Here is a 17,216-nt window from a genome sequence, read left to right on the forward strand (position 1 = left end):
TGTAAAATCAAAAATAAAATGGGACCTAAGATTGAACCTTGTAGGACACCAAGTTCCACTGTATGAAAATTTGAAATCTTAGTTTTAATTTGATCATTAAAAACTATATCTTTAGATAGGATCTATAACTCCAACTGTCCTTAATTTTCTCTCATAATATCAAAATTTATATTCAAAGAAAAAAATATAATAGTGCAAATCCACTACCAATGATTAATTTAATGAATATAAACAAGAAGCAAGTCTTACCAGATATAGATAACGTTTCAAAAATATTTGAATATCTTCTACAGATGTAAATTCAAATACATGCAGCTGAAACAAAAAAATTTAAAAAAAATCTGTAGCAGAAGTAGATTTAATTTATATGTTTCTTTATATATAAATATAAAATTGTTGTTGGATCTTCTTGTTGAGTGAATAATTTTTTTAATAATGTCTAAATTCTTCAAGTTTTAGTGTAGGTATTTGCACATGAACCCCTAGGAATTAACTCTCTTAGTAAACATTAAAACTCTGCAAATTAAATGTGTGTGTGTATATATATATATAAATTTTAAAAATTACATTTTTGTGTGTTGAATACATACAGTTCCAAGAGATAATATCTTATTTTAAATAGGAATATACGTATTCAAAATAAGTATTAATAATGAAAGTCATCCTAGTTTTTTACAAAGATAACTTTAAAGCAAAACAATATTTTTTTTTATTTTGTTGCAGATGTAACAGTGTTGCAGATAGGTTTTGTAACATTACGTCTATCTGAGAAGTACAATACAATAGTTTTACTGATATTTAAAGTCATCCAGTGCTAATCTTTTATAACAAATTCATACAGTGAACAAAATCTATAATTGCTAATACAAAATTTTCTTGTTGTTTTTAAATAATTTTCTTCAGTTTTAGATACAGCTGTAACATCTACAAAGAGGTTAATAATGAAAAGCTTAAGATTGAGTGGTAGATTATTAAAAAATAATAAGGACCAGGGGTAAACTTATAAGTCACCCAGTACTATAACACTTGATTTTATATTATAGCAGGCCGCAAGAATATTGTCCACTGCCACAGTTTAGCTGCATGACAATGTTATGAAAGATGCAGATTCCTTTTGATGTATAGATTGATAAAAGCATAACTTATCTTTTTCTAGTCAAATGTTTAATGATTTTTGTGAATTAGATTTTTAACAACTTATTTTTTTGTTGTTTGCCTAAAGATATTCAAAAGCAAGACTCATTTTCGTGTGGCCTGTTTTTTTATAATTTAGGTTATATATTTTATATTAAAATAAAAAGTAACCTAGTCTTTTAAGTTAAAAAAAGGTTTAAAAGAGAGAACAATTCTTTATTTTTCCCAAAAAGTAGTACTGGAACTGCGTTCCAGCATGTTCTGAGACCAGTGTACTCCTAATAAGGACAAAAGACCAAAAACATTTCACTATGATACTGCATATTTTACACCTAAAGTGAGGACCTATATTTTATATGTCATTAGAAGATAACATTTCAACTGACTCTTTAAGATTGATAAGGTATGAATTTAATCAGCTGTAAGTAGCTTCTCTGATAATAAGGTTTTTCATCAGTAATATGAAATTTTGATTGGTGTCAAAATGCATCTAAAGAATAAACAAAAAATTTCTCACTGCCACAGGAAGGCAAATAATAACAAATTACTCATACTTATAAAATGATTGGTATCTACTAATCAGCAGCTTAAAGCCATTTGATTCATTATTTTCAATTTCTTTTTTTCCCTAAAAACCCTCTTAGTTTTATAATATACCTCACAATTAAATTTAAAAAAATTAATTTTCATTTTCTATAGTCAAAAATTACTTTTTCTGTGATTGAATCCTGAAAATAGTTAAGGGAATGTTGTATATAACACTTTTCTTGTGGTAATAATACAACTACTCTTGATTGTTCAGATATTTTCCATAATATCTCTGCCATAGCAGTTGTCATCACTTCAATCTGTCTTGCTCGAGAAGGTTTCAACAACCTAAAAAAAAAATGTTTATTATAGTTAATAAAGTAAAAACCATAAAATGTAAATATAGAAAATATATTATTATTAAAACGTAAATATTTTGTCAAACTAAATGTTACATGGATCGGATCAAGAATAGTAGAGGAACTATACTCAATGATAACAAAAAGGAACTACTTCAGCATTGCTTGGAAGGATCAAGAGAAACTATGGAAATACCTTAATTGGAACTGCAATACAAAGTATAAAATTAATTATTAAAAATGAAGTAGTTATAACCTATATTAATATATAAAAATAATTATTTTATAAATGAAAATAATGCAACTATGTTGAAATAATAAATAATTAAAGTTTATCCAATAAAATAACAATTTTTAAGATGTTTTTTGCTACTCAACAATTGCTACACTCAACCACACACAACATGATTCAAATGTTGTTAATATAAAATAAATATAGAAAAAATTGAAGTAATGGAAATAAACAACAAAGAGAATTTACAGTTAAGAATAAGTAAATGAAGAATAGAAAAACTAAATATTTGGGGACTATGGCAATAGAGAACTGGAAGAACACAAAGTAAATAAAAAGAAGTATAGTGATGGCAAAGGATGCCTTTAGTAATAAGCGTTTAGACTTTTACTATGTAGTAAAAGTCTGGCCTACAGTTAAGGAAGAGGTTTGACAAATACTACATATGGAGTGTAGTGTCTTGTATGGAAGTGAAGTGTGAACTGTGGTAGGGAGACTGGATTGAGAACTTTGAGATGTGGTTATGGAGAAAAGTAGAGAAAGTAAGATAAACAGATGAAGTAAGGAATGAGGTAGTAATAAACAGGATTAAAGAAGATGGAGCATTTATGCAAAAAATACACCAACAAAAGGAAGAAAATGGTTAGGATATGTGGTTAGAAGGAGTGGAATCTTGACAACACTAAAAGGATGAGTAGAAAGAAAAAGAAAGTGAGGAAGAAGAAGAATGGAATTAATAGATGAGGTGAAGATTGGAAGAGAGATTGGAAAAGAGAAGGCTTGGGTCAGAAGTGGATGTAGACAGAATGACATAAGGACCTGCTTCTAAGTAGATGATGATGATGATGATGAGTGGCACTAAAATATTTCTGTTTTGTGGAAGTGCATCCCTAGAGGGTTTTGCAGAGACTATATCCCAGAGTGGTCCCAGAACAGTGAAGTTCTCTAAAGAAGCTTCCTTGAGATGGGCGATCAAGAGGTAGCAAACGAGTTTCTCCATAGCCTCGATGCTGCAAGACAACAGAAATGGTCAGAAACGTGGGAAGCCTGAACTTTCAGACCTTGAGTCATCATGCATGGACTCTGCTAAGAAAATTAGGAAGCAGATCTCCTATTCAAAGACAAAAAGCAAATGCCCACCACAGCGTCAACATACTGGCAACATCCAGAGCACCAAGAGACAGGGCACACACAATTGAGATAAAATGCAAACTAAGAAACTTGAGGAGGGAGGCAGGAGAGACTGCCTTCCCCCTGAAAAAGGGGGTGTGTAAAAAGGTGAGTACACTCACCCTTTTACACTTGAGATTGAGTCGGTGGTCAGAGATGTCGCTCCTGGAAAAGCACCAGGATTCGATGGTATCAATCCGGAATTTTTATTAAACTGCAGTAAATATGCAAAACTTTGTCTGGCCAGATTCTTCGCTGACATAATGCAGACTGGTACCATACCCAGAGAGTTCAAGCAATCGAAGGTAGTAGCCATTTTAAAACCAGGGAAACCAGCAAACTTACCTAAGAGCTACATGCCTATAGCATTGCTATCAGTGACATATAAATTACTAGAAAGGCTTATTTACAACAGAATCTGTCAGAGAATATTTGATGTTTTACTGATTGAACAAGCAGGCTTTAGGCCAAAACGAAGTTGCACCAACCAAGTTCTCTCGCTCACAACACACATAGAAGCGGGGTTCCAAAGAAATCTTAAAACCTCTGCTGCATTCATTGACCTATCAGAGGCCTACAACACTATCTGGAGAGAAGGCATGATTTGTAAGGTCCTCCGTGTAATCCCATGCAAACTAACAGCTCACCTCCTTAATAATATGTTGAACAACAGAATGTTCCACGTTATCATGGGATCCAATATAAGCTCACCAAGGAAACTCCAGAACGGCCTGCCACAAGGGTCGGTACTTGCGCCTATCCTTTTCAGCCTCTATGTTGCAGACACACCAGACAAGATCAAAAAAGCATGGCTACATTGATGACTGGGTGCTAACAACAAAATGTAGATCATTTGAAGAGTCGGAGGAGGTACTGATGGCTGACCTGGAGAAACTGGGAAGGTATTTCTGAAGATGGCACCTCCAACCAAATGCTAGTAAAACAAAGGTGTCATGCTTCCATCTAATAACAAGTTCGCTAATAGGGAGATTAATATTCTATTCGGGTCTTTCACAATAAGACACCAAAATACCTAGGCGTGACATTTGATAGAACGCTTTCATTTAAGGAGCACCAAATGAAAACTGCAGAGATATTAAAAGCGAGAAACAACATTACACATAAGCTCTGTAGAACAACATGGGGAGCATTGGCTTTCACTTTGCGCAAATCAGCTCTGAACCTCGTCTTTTCAGCTGCAGAATATTGTGCGCCAGTGTGGCTTAACAGCCCTTATGTACATAGAATTGATGCTCAACGTAATAACATTAGAAGAATGATTGCCGGGCTTATCAGGTCTACTCTTGTGGAATGGCTCCCAGTATTAAGCCACATACCACCCCCAAACCTGTGACGTATGAACGCTCTTATAAGAGAGTACAAGAAGGTTATGGACAATCGAAACCTACCAATACATGAGGACATTTAGGATGCCAATCATGGTCGCCTTCGATCTAGAAAGCCACCTATCAAAACAGCAATTGTTGCCACAGAGGAAGGATTTAACCTAACTGACTGACGCCTGGCATCAAGAATGGATCACAAAGCAGAATAACCAAATCCCATGTATTACTCAAAAGCTGCCGGGTTTTGTCTTGCCACGTAAAACATGGTAAACAAAATACGAACTCAGCATGGTAGGTGTGCCTGTTTCCTGTATAAATGCGGGAAAACACCGACGCCCCTTTGTGAGTGTGGTGAAAATCAAACTGTTCAACACATCACAGATGTTTGCCCTTGGACAGCTTATGAAGGGACTCCTGAAGATTTCCTGATGTTAACTCCAGAATTAGTAGCTTATATTAATTTTTTAAATATTTGTTTGTAATTTTTTACTATAATTGGTGTTGTGTTTTGGTGCCATACGCTAAATAAATAAATTTCTGGTTTTTGTTTTGATAGAAATTAATATTGATATCTTTTTTAGAAACAAATTAATTTTTTTTTCTGTAATTACCATTCTTCCACTAGAAAAAACTGAATTTTTTTTTTAAAAGTCAGTTCATTTGGTGAAATGCAATTTCAATGTAAATAAAAGAAAAAAATGTGGGTAAATTAAGAACATCCACCACCTTTTTGTTTTTTATGTTAAATATATTGATAAATACAGTTTTTCAGAACAGAAGACAAAACAAACATAGCAAACAGAATCACCAAAAAAAACAAAACACATAATATTACATAATATTACAAAACACAAAATTTTACATTGAACAAAGGGCCACAGCTTCAAATATGTATACATAATTAAATGAATTCATAAAACCACTCTATAGCAAAGTAAACATTTGTCAACTACCTCATAGATGCAAATCACAATTTTACTTGAATTATCAACAAACTAGCATTCTATCTGTTTAAAAAAATTACTACTCTATAACATAATATTTTAAATATTATGAAATACAAAGATAGTAATTTAGTATTTATATTACTATCTAGACCTCAAGAAATACTGAAATTTATATATATATATATATATACTATATATATACTATATATATATATACTAAATAAACAACACAATTCAGATCTAACATACTTTTCAACCACATTCTGAGTACAAATTCCTTAATACAAGGAAACCACTAACAACAGCACCAAGTGAGACCAGAAAATAAAGTACCAGCACAGTCTGAAGGTGGCCACAAAAATTACTGAAAGCAAAACAGCATGAGTTTTAAAAAATTTGATAAAAATGTATTCAAATCAGGTTGTCATAAAAAAATTAATAGTTTTAATGAAAATAAAAAACAAACTTACTCCTCAGATGTTAGTGTAGTTTCTCTTTTCTCAAATAATAATAACTTTATCATGTATGCTTGAATCACAGATGCTAATCCCCGTGTCCCATTTTTAGTAGTTTTTAATCCAAAACCCAATTCTTTTTCTGGATTATTAAGGGTAAATCCAGTTCTTAACCATTCTCCCCTTGGAGGTGCTGTAGATGTGCCAAAAACAATTGTTCTTAATTCCTGAAATGATAAAAAAATATAGATCAACAATTAATTACTTCCATTCAATTGTTGAAACTATTTATTGGATTTTGTTACACTATTTTATCTCATTCTTTAATCACTACCTGTTGATAATAATTTTCTATCATTTTTTTTTCATTCTCCTCAACGAAGCTACAATTGGTGTTAGACCTGACTGGTAGTGGCTAGCAAAATGCAGGATAAAAGAAAATCCAAATAAGTCAAGTCATATTATGTTTGCATTGAGGAAGGATGACTGTTGTCCCAAAATCCATCTGGACAAGGTCATCAGCTCGCATCTCGCATCTCACCAGGTTCAATACCTCGGGTTTCACCTTGATCATTTAGAGTGGAATTACCATGTGAAAAAGAAAAGGAAGCAACTTAACACTAAGTTTAAAAGGCTTTATTGGTTGATAGAAAGGAAATTGCACCTGTTGTATTCCAATAAACTTTTGATATACTATGTGATTCTAAAAATGATTTGGACATATGTCATACAGCTATGGGGCACAATGTACAAGAGTAATATTAAAATTATGCAATGTTTCAGAACATTCTAGCAAGATCCATTGCACAGGCACCGTGGTTCACTTGGAATGAAGAAATTCACAATTAATTTGGACTGCCTTATATTTGTGATAAGATGAAACAGTTCACTTAAAGTTACGGACAACGATTAGACTGTCATATGAACTTTCTAGACAACAGTGAAGATATACACCGAGAATTTGCTGGACTTGAGATATCTGGGTGACACTTGAACTGGTTTGGTCAGACATAAGACAAACATCTTTAATAAGCCTTAATGAGGAGATTAGGCTCCTCATTTTGATACTATTGTTTGCTATATCTATGTTTTAATAATGTTGGGAATTCATTCTTGGTTTGTGTTTTTTACTAGACCATTGTGATCTCTTGAATCTTTCTAATCCCAATTAATATGAGTGTGTTTGTTTATATAGACTTTTTGTATATGCACTTTATTGAGGGTGTTCTTTATGTGCTTTTTTATAACGCCACTTACTTGAGGTTCCTTGATCAGAACTGATTGCAAACACACTACTTGTGAGACAAAAAAAAAGTTTCCTTCATTCTCCCACATCATATCATTATATTGTAAGTATTTTGGTAGTTTTATTTTAGAGAATTACAATATAATAATTTACAATACAATTACTTTTAAAATGATTGTCACAAATTCACAATTCTGTTTTGGTTACAATTTTAATTTACTTTGGTTACTTTTGTTACAAATAATTCTTATCACTTTTCAAACTGCAAACTGTTTTTTGTAGTTTCATTTCTGTATAAAAGTAATAATTCTTTTCCATTATCTTCTCCCCACTGCTAATTTTGCCAACTGAACGTATTAATGAAAATAAATGTTGCAAATGGATTTTAAAAACTTTATATATATATATATATATATATATATATATATATATAGAGAGAGAGAGAGAGAGAGAGAGAGAGAGAGGGAGACCTATAACTTATTTTATTAGCCAACAGCAACAGGCTACAATATCCACAACAATAACCTGTAACAGATATATCACCACTGAACATACACAAAAAGCTGTTTGAATAAACTTCTTGCTGTGCAATAGTAAAGTGTTTAATTTTCTTTAATCCTTCCACATCGTTTAATAGCTGCTTATGTGTGTTCCTTGTTATGGGATGTATAAAATATTCTTAAGGGTTAGCAGTATTGTATTTGTAATTTTTATTAATATTTTGAACTTCATCACACTTCTAATTTGTGTTACATAATATGTTTTAAATATACTTGCAGGAAGCAACACAAACTGACAAAAATGACAAAGATAAGGATTATATCAACTAACCTCAAATTTTATAATATTTAGATAAGATAAGAAGTGCATTTTTTAAATGCATTACATCACATAACATGTGTGATAAAACAATGATAGAAACAAAATAATGCTTACAACATTAAATTTTTATTTACAGAAGGATTTTGAGAATGCTGACCTTTCTGCCCATTCCCCTTGATCAAAACTAATAATCTATATTCATCGCACAAGCTATCATAAAAATTGGTTAATTCAATCTGAAAATATCAAGTAAAACAACTGATGAAAAAAATCAGGCTTATTATCCAGTACACCTGAGTGAAACTGCGCAAATATTCAATAAAATTGATATAATAAAATAATGGCATCATCTAATTAGAAAAAAATGTGAGTTTGAATCCAGAAATGATGAAAAATTAAAAAATATTTTTTGCCCACACCTTTACGGGGTTTTGAATAAGAGCAGAGGCCAATAAACAAGTATTTTTGTTACCAAAGGGATTAAATGATGTGAAAAATTTACTTATCCTTTTAGTAAAATTTGAAAAGTGGAATGCATAATATCAAAAACTTCCTGCCTTTTTGACCAATATATATATACACAATGTACACATACATTTTTAAAGAATTTTTCTATGCTAAAATTGTGTTATTTGGTTAAAAGGGATCATGAAATTTCAAGATCTGCAAAAACCCCGACATACAAAATGTTACCTTATTAGGATACTTTTCCTTATATAGCATAATGCAAAGCTTTTGTACAACTTTGGTGTAAAATAGACTGAAATCTTCAACTGAGACATGAGTTTCATTCGGTCAAGAATTAGCTGAGTGTTTCCAGACTTGATCAGCTACAATTCATTTTATTATTATAACTTTAAATTGCAATAACTATTTTAGAAAACTAAAAAAATTTAGTTATTTATCTACTTTCAATTAAAGTTAAATATTTATTCACCATAAAAAACAACTAACAAACTAACAACTTAAATTAAAAAAAATTGTTGATGGATATGTCATTTTGTATTCAAAGCTCTACCTAATTTTTTGTTTGGAATAATAAAATAAAATATGATATATAAAGACTTACACAAGCTAATTGTTCTGTAATTGGATTACCACCAGAGACAGCAGTTCTAGACAAAGCACGTTGGACATTACGAGGATACATGACACGATCTGAAAAATAAAATAATGATTTAAATAAAATATCATAGTATTGTATATTATGTAATTTATCTATAATTATTAAATGTTTAATTTTGTAACCGTTTATTGTATCACTATAAAAGATTAAAACTAATACTAAAAAAAATGTAATTTTATTTATAGCCTTTATTATTTTACTACAGTTATATTCAAATAATGTCACTTATTGTTAACTTTTCAGATCTGCAATAAATGGCCCCATTTCTCAAACGTTTAAAATAGGTATAAGTTGAAACTATAGTTTGTGTATTTATGTTTCTGGCAGTGTATTAATAAACAATATGGTTATACATTTTGATTAAGACAACTAAAATAAATACTAATTGATATCAGTTTGTTGTTGATTGTTTTGTCAAGATAACAGAACCAGACTTCTGTTAGATTAATGTTGAATTAAGTTAGGTTGGGTTGGGATAATCTTGGTGGGCACTAAAAAACTGCAATTTCATCTCATGCTCTGAAGCAATACCTTATGGTGGTCCTGGAGACTAAAAAAAAAATAAAAAGAAAGGTTCGGTTAGTATATGTATTTTTCTAGAAATGTCTACTGCAGAAGATCTAACTTTTCATTATGTTTGTTTGTGAAATTTTTTTTCAATGAGAAAAGTCAAAATTTACTTCATTTTGTATTATCTACCAATTTAATTTAAACATATTAATAAAACTGTTATCATCAGGCCTAATATTTTAACTATTCTTGTATCTATTACTACTCTTGTTAGCTGTAACCTGTCTATTTTCTGAGTGGCATTGGTAATGTTCATTCAATTCCTTCAGAATGTGTAGATTGCTCCTATAAACAATTTCTTTTAAGTAACTCCAAAGAAAGAAGTCTAGACTAGACAGATCAGGCGATCTCAGTGGTCACAATCCTTTGGAAATGATTTTTCAATTGAAAAAATCCTGTAGCATCTCCTAGTAGAGTGAGCTGTATTGCAAGTGGTGCTGTCCTGTTTTAAACGGCAGTCACGTTTATCCTCTTGTAGTAAAGCCATGAACTGTTGGATAATTTCTTGGTAGTCGGCAGTATCCACAGTTTTTTAAAAAAAATAAGGATCCTATAATTTGTCACCTTGAATCTGTATACCATACACCTGTTTTTTGTCGGCGTAGGGGATATTCAAAGAAAGTAAGCAGGTTTTCAGTATCCCCAACTTCGATAGTTCTGACTATTAACATATCCACCAAGGTAAAACCATGCTTCATTTGTAAAAAATAATTCTAAAATGCTAAGTTAGCCTCTAATGAAGTTCTTGAATTATTGATAGTAATGAACCCTTTTAGCATAATCAATATTATTAGTTAGCTCATAGAAAACCTACATTCATTACAGAAAATATTTCAGCATTCTCCTCACTGCAGTATGGACTGAACCTAGTGAAATGTTTTTCTCCCAGCTTAGTCTCCACAAATATTTACAAATTCTTATGACCTGCATCGTTAAGACTGACCTGTGTTGAGCACATTTTTGGTCTAACACCGAATCTGTTTCATGAAATTTTTTAACTAACTTCTGAATAACACTTTTCACGATATTTCCTTTTCAAATTTTTCCCTTAACTTGCACCAACATACAACATGACAGTTCGTCTCTAAATAAGTCTCCATCACAAATACATGCTCTTCAACAATTAATCACATTTTAACAAACAACACACAATTATGCAACCTAGTTCAAAAATCAATGGTCCGCACAGATTGGCAATACTCAAATGTGGAAGCAATAAACAGTCTCCTCACTCCAGCTCTAGTCGTACCAATATCTTCCACATATTCTACCCATCTCACACAAATATATGCATTTTAGCAAAAATAAGCATTTATTTTTGGAGCCTCTTTTAAGTTGAACACTTAGATTCTTTAAAAGTACAATTTCAGTGTAATTTTGAAATCAAGTTCTTAAAATTTTTTTAATATTTATAAAAAGTGTTATAAATTTTGGCAGGCTGATCAACTAGTAAAATAAAAATTGCATAATTCTTAAATGTAAATAAACAATGTAAAAAAAATAAATAATATAAATATATTTTTTACAGAATGTTGCCCTAAATTCATTTTGTTATATAAAACAGTTAAATGAAATCATCTGTCAGCTAAAGCTTTGGCACAAATATTGAACAATAAGAAAGTTACACTTCCTACAATAATTTTTAATTAAACTTTATTAAATCAATATGAAGACATGAAAGTAAAACTTTTTTTTTCAGTCAGTAACCTAACGGAAGGGTATGACCTTCAGCAATCTTCGATTAGTAAAGTAGATGAGGCTATACTTTTATTTCTAGTTAACAGATAAGAGAATATAAATATATTGATATCCAAAAGAAAAGTTCAGTAATGCACAACATAAGAAGGAAAGAACTGTAAATAATTTGAGAAAACTTCTGTAGAGGAACATTTTTGTCTTTCATCTTGAAATTACTGGGTTGAAGATTTTTGGGTTAGAATCTTTTCACATTATAAATTTTACATATTGCCAGGCACAAATCTTGAGATTATAAAATTTTATCTTATAAAAACAATTGTTTTCATTACATTTGTACTGATATTAACAGAAAAGGATCACAAAGGATATAAAGTTATAAAAATTCCTCCCTTCTACCCATAAAAACTTATAAAATTGATGTAAAAGGTAAAACCTTCTAATTAATAAAACGTTTGATAGTATTAGATTAGTATAATGGTAAAATTTTAACATTTATATCTAGCGCTGTAGAAAATTCAAGAACAGAATACATACACACATAGTTCAATCCTGTTCCAGATAACCTATGTCTGGATGTATACCTATACCTTCTATTTCCTTTCTTCAACCTGTTTCAGGATTCTCTTTTCCCCTTACACTATACCTAACTACTATTTTCCATTTTCTTTTCTGTTAAATTTTTATTAATGATTTTTTCAAGTTACAAAATCATGTACAGTATTTATCCACATTCACTGTAGCTAAACATTTAGTAGGTACACTTAAAAAAAAAAAAATTTCTTGCACAGTTCTTTTATTATTCTCTAAATAATGTAATAATGTATGTATTATTTTGAATTAATTAATGCTGGAATGAAAACACTATTGACCCCCACTCACAATTTTTTTTCAGTCTATTTCCTTTTTTCTTGTGAGTACACTGACTGTAAAGCCCATATTTTTTTTTTTTTAATGTCATATTCCAGATTCTTATATCAAAATAATTAATACCTTCACTTTCATTGTATATTTAGAATATTCTCTGTCTCTGAGATGAGGATAATATGTATGAGATGAAAACGAGGTATACTCTTGTGCAGATCCAGGCTAATCATTCCTAGCCCTCTGGGCTGGTCTAGTGGTTAACTTGTCATTGCAAATCAGCTGATTTTGAAGTCAAGAGTTCTAAAGTTCAAATCCTAGTAAAGGCAGTTACTTTTATATGAATTTGAATACTAGATCATGGATACCGGTGTTCTTTGGTGGTTGGGTTTCAATTAACCACACATCTCAAGAATCGTAGACATGAAACTAAACAAGACTACATTTCATTTACATTCATACACACCATCCTCTGAAGTAATACCTTACGGTGGTTCCAGAGGGTAAACAGAAAAGAGAAAGAGGCCAATCATTCGTACGATGTATGGTTAATTGAACTGTATAGGATTCAAATCTGTATAAAAATGTAAACAACTTTTAGTAGGATTTGAACCTCAGTCCCTTCAATGGTATTAAAAAATTGTTTTAAAATAAAAAAATGTTCAAAGTCTTTTCTAATAAATCATCATATTTTTAAATTATTCCCTTGAGTTGAAGCAGTGTACTGCTTCAACACTATACTATGTATTTCAAAATACTATGTCAAATACTTCAAAATACTATGTATTTTTTTAAACATGAAAGTGGTATATTAATAATACTGCTTTATGTTGTGTACTCCAATCTTTTTTATGGCTGTAATGAATGCAAAGCACTTGAGATACAAATCAGCGTTACTTTCTTGGAACCATAAATTGAAACATCTAATCCTTCGAATATTGGAGATATGGCAACTAAGAGCCTACATTAATATGCTATAAATATCTAGGAATTTGGCTTAATGAGAGACTCAACTTAGGTAATAAAAAGCTGTTTTAAAATGGCACAATTATTATTTAATATAATAAGAAAAGCTCTTTATAATTGCTATGTCCTTCGTCCATATTTCATACTGTTATATAATAGGTATTTTATTCTATTTTCTGATATTGTTCAATCATGGGCCTTAAAGCAAAATAATATCAAAAAACATTGAATTTTTTTCAATAAAGAAGCATGGTATTATAAGAAAATATTAAAGGTCCACATTAAGATCTAATAATTAAGGTCAATATTTTTTTTTGAACTGACGAATTAATTTAACTTATAACAGAAGTTTGAACTTGTGAGGGTGGAAATGGAAATTTGTAGCATATAAAGAATGCCATGCCTGAGTGAGATTTGAACCTAGAATCTCCATATGAAAGGCAAGATGCTACCACTCCATCATGGAAATCAGTTTATAGAAGTTTTTTTTTAAAAAACTAAATTATACAAATTTTAAAGTCCTAACAAAATTTTATTCATTAGGGCATTTGTTAGAGGAGAAAAAATATTTGCTGCTGAAAAATATAACAACAAAAAATAAATGACCAATATAATGTTGGACAATCAAACATTTTCTGTTTAAATAATTTGCAGAAAATAGTTCTACAGCAACGCACATATTTAGAAGATTTATAAACAAGATAAGTATCATTCATTACGACTGTATCAATTATCTGATAGTAGGGAGATATTAAGAATGCGTCATGCATTTCATTGCGATCAAATTGTTTTAGATCAATTAGAATATTTCAGGATGTAACATCCTACAACTTATAAACTGAATGGTGTGGAGTAAGTAAAATTTTAATGACCATAATCACATTTAATGTACTGGTTCCAGTATAAGTTAAGAATGTTGAGTACGGTTTGTTGGATGATGATGACTTTAATTAATGCAATTAATATTTATTAATGGTTGATATCCATCTCAGTCAATGTCATTTAAAATACAAAAAAAATATATAATTCTACTTAAAAATAGTCATGGATTAAGACTTTAAAAAAATGTATTTCTGCATGTTTAAAATAAAGTGAACAGTTACACCGTGCTACTTGAAATTTATAAAACAAATTTTCTTCTAAATATCTTATGTTTTCATTTCTTTTTATACCTCTTTGTTTTTGTTTTTCTAGGTTACCGAAGAATTTGAAATAGAGTTTAAAATAACTTATAAACTTCAGATATATTCTTACTATAATGGCTTACTAAAAAGAAAAAAAAACTTTGGCCTAGACCTAAACACTACACAATAGAGATAATGACTGGTAGAAGAAAATTGGAATCGATCAATATTAAACAAAAACAAAGAACAATTTGATGTTATCAAATCAAAAACAACACTTCTATTTTATCTTTTTTAAAACAATTTATTCTTACAACTAAATAATGACCTATTTACTTACTTTAGTAGAACAATAAAGATTGGTGATATCTGTGATAAATTTAATTCTATCTAAACTGTTAATTTAAAATAAAATTTCAACTGCTATCAATACAATGCCATCTATTAACACATTTTATTACTTCATTATTGGTATAATGCATGCCATGTATCGTGTTAGTATTTTATACCATTCCATTGATACTAATACAGGTAAATACTGTATCACAAAATAAATAAATTCAGAGAAAACTGTTAAAAATTAACCAATTTAGATAACTAAACACTGATAAAGATAAAAATAAACTTAATAGACTTAATTCTGTATTTCAGCAACATACAAAAAGGTGAAGAGTTGTGGAGGGGAAAAGGTTGTGAACTGGGTTAGTAGTAATCAGCTGGTTCACTCTATTAAGTAAATCCATTCATCATTATTTTTTATATAATAATAAATTATTTCCCACACAATAGAATACTTAATATATTGATTACATTAAAGTTTCTTTCTCTAGAAGGGTTTCTTTCTCTGAGAGTAATGATGATATTTATTAAAAATTGTGTAGTAAACAAAATGAAGGTGTCATCATCTTGTACATGTTACTTAGATAATTTGTTCAGAGATCAACTTAGAACCGACACAATAAAGAAAAAAAAAAAAATAATAATAACTTACTAAAAAGCACAATAAATTGTAAAGGATCAATAAAAACCATTTAATTAAGAAAAATAAAACTCACTTTTCACACGACTGCCCAAAACAGAGTGTAATGTATTTAGGGTATATGTATGTTTGTTCCACCATAGCAGCTCAACGGCCGAACCGATTTAGATGTACGACCCAGCGTTCGAATGCCTACGTTACCGGGAGTGTCATAGGCTACATAAATATGTACTAGTGTATATATATATTTTCTACATATAAAAAAATGAATGTTTGTTTGTCCCGTATGTGTACCTATACCATTCATCCGATTGCACTGAAACTTTAGTAAGTTGTTGTGCGAACACCCGCGAATGTTTCTGAATTAGTTTGGACCCGCTAGATGGCACTGGGGTCGAGAAATTTCGAAAAATTGTATCTATGGTCCGATTTGCCTCATATTCAGAATATGTGTTACTTACATGAAAAGAAATACCTCTGAAAAAATTGAACCCGTTAGATGGCGTTTAGGTTGAGATATAAATTTCATTTATGGTTCGATTTGGCTCATTTTCAGAATATACTTGTATATTAGTTACGTGAAAAGAAATATTTTTGCGGACCCGCCATGTGGCGCTGAGGTTGAAACATTTAGAAAAATTTAATCACATAACTGTATGACGAAGTCGAAATTGATATAAACAATAATCGATATAGAAAATGATAATCAATTTAGACGATATCTCTCGATATACACAACTACATTAAATTTAGTAAAAGATGTTTTAGATTATTTATTTATACTTTTTTTTATAATGATTTTAATTTTTTATAAGTTTAATGAATACAGAAGGGTCCAGGGTGCAGAGCCTCCTGGTTAGATGGGAAGGACAAGTGAACCGATCTTTGACTGGCTAACCTTGACGGGTCTGCTAGTTTATATTTATGTATATGTGTTAGCCGGTTGATGCACAAACTTTAATGACTTGAATTAATGAACTATGAAGTGTGAGCCTATCACTGATTTGAATTGAATGATTCAAATCAATCGAATGAATAATATTGCAAAAATAATAAAATTAGATATACGTTAAATAAAACAAAATAGTATTAAAAAAATTTTTAATAATTCTGTTTAATAATAATGGGCTTCCCTTGGGTACTGCTTGTGAGGCTAGAGTGGTAAGAGGACGCGAACACTTCGTGCTAAGCTATATCAATCATCACCATCAACTAGTTATGGATGTTTGGATCCCAGTAAATTGCTATGTGATTCGCACGATAAAAAGTCTCTCGGAGAACTCAATTACTTGAGAAAAAAAATCAGTAAGTTTAGACTGTTATACGCCAACTAAATAAATAAATTGAAATATTTCCAGTTTCCTAATTTGGCTCAGTATGTTAAATACGTTTCATCCATAAGTGTTGGAATCGTAAATTTGTCTCGATGGTCACTGAAAGTAATAAAAAATAAAAACAATTACAAAAATTAACAAACACATCGCTAAAAAAAAAGAAGAAATAAATGAAAAATAAACTGGACTAAAAAAAACGACAATAAACCGAACTAAAAAAAGAAAGCAAGATATGGAAATAAAGGGCTAAAAATCGTTATGCAGTATTTAACTAAATAAAATATTGGGTGATCATCAACTTTCAGACAGTTTTAATTTG

The 17,216-nt window shown here is 30.3% G+C and overlaps 1 protein-coding gene across 2 annotated transcripts in view; it reads right to left on the reverse strand.

Moving 5' to 3' along the window:
- The window catches only part of LOC142332955 (inactive ubiquitin carboxyl-terminal hydrolase MINDY-4B-like), a 106,638-nt gene that overhangs the window by 10,572 nt on the left and 78,850 nt on the right, over window positions 1-17,216 (reverse strand). For both annotated transcript variants that reach the window (XM_075379675.1, XM_075379674.1), the window contains 4 exons: window positions 9,309-9,397; window positions 6,187-6,398; window positions 1,845-2,010; window positions 250-315 (listed from right to left, as the gene is read on the reverse strand). In XM_075379675.1, coding sequence (XP_075235790.1) covers window positions 250-315; window positions 1,845-2,010; window positions 6,187-6,398; window positions 9,309-9,389 — 525 coding nt within the window. In that variant the 5' untranslated portion in view covers window positions 9,390-9,397. The remainder of the gene's footprint in view (window positions 1-249; window positions 316-1,844; window positions 2,011-6,186; window positions 6,399-9,308; window positions 9,398-17,216) is intronic.

This window comes from Lycorma delicatula, chromosome 12 (assembly GCF_047948215.1).
Source record: "Lycorma delicatula isolate Av1 chromosome 12, ASM4794821v1, whole genome shotgun sequence".
NCBI classification, from domain to species: domain Eukaryota; kingdom Metazoa; phylum Arthropoda; class Insecta; order Hemiptera; family Fulgoridae; genus Lycorma; species Lycorma delicatula.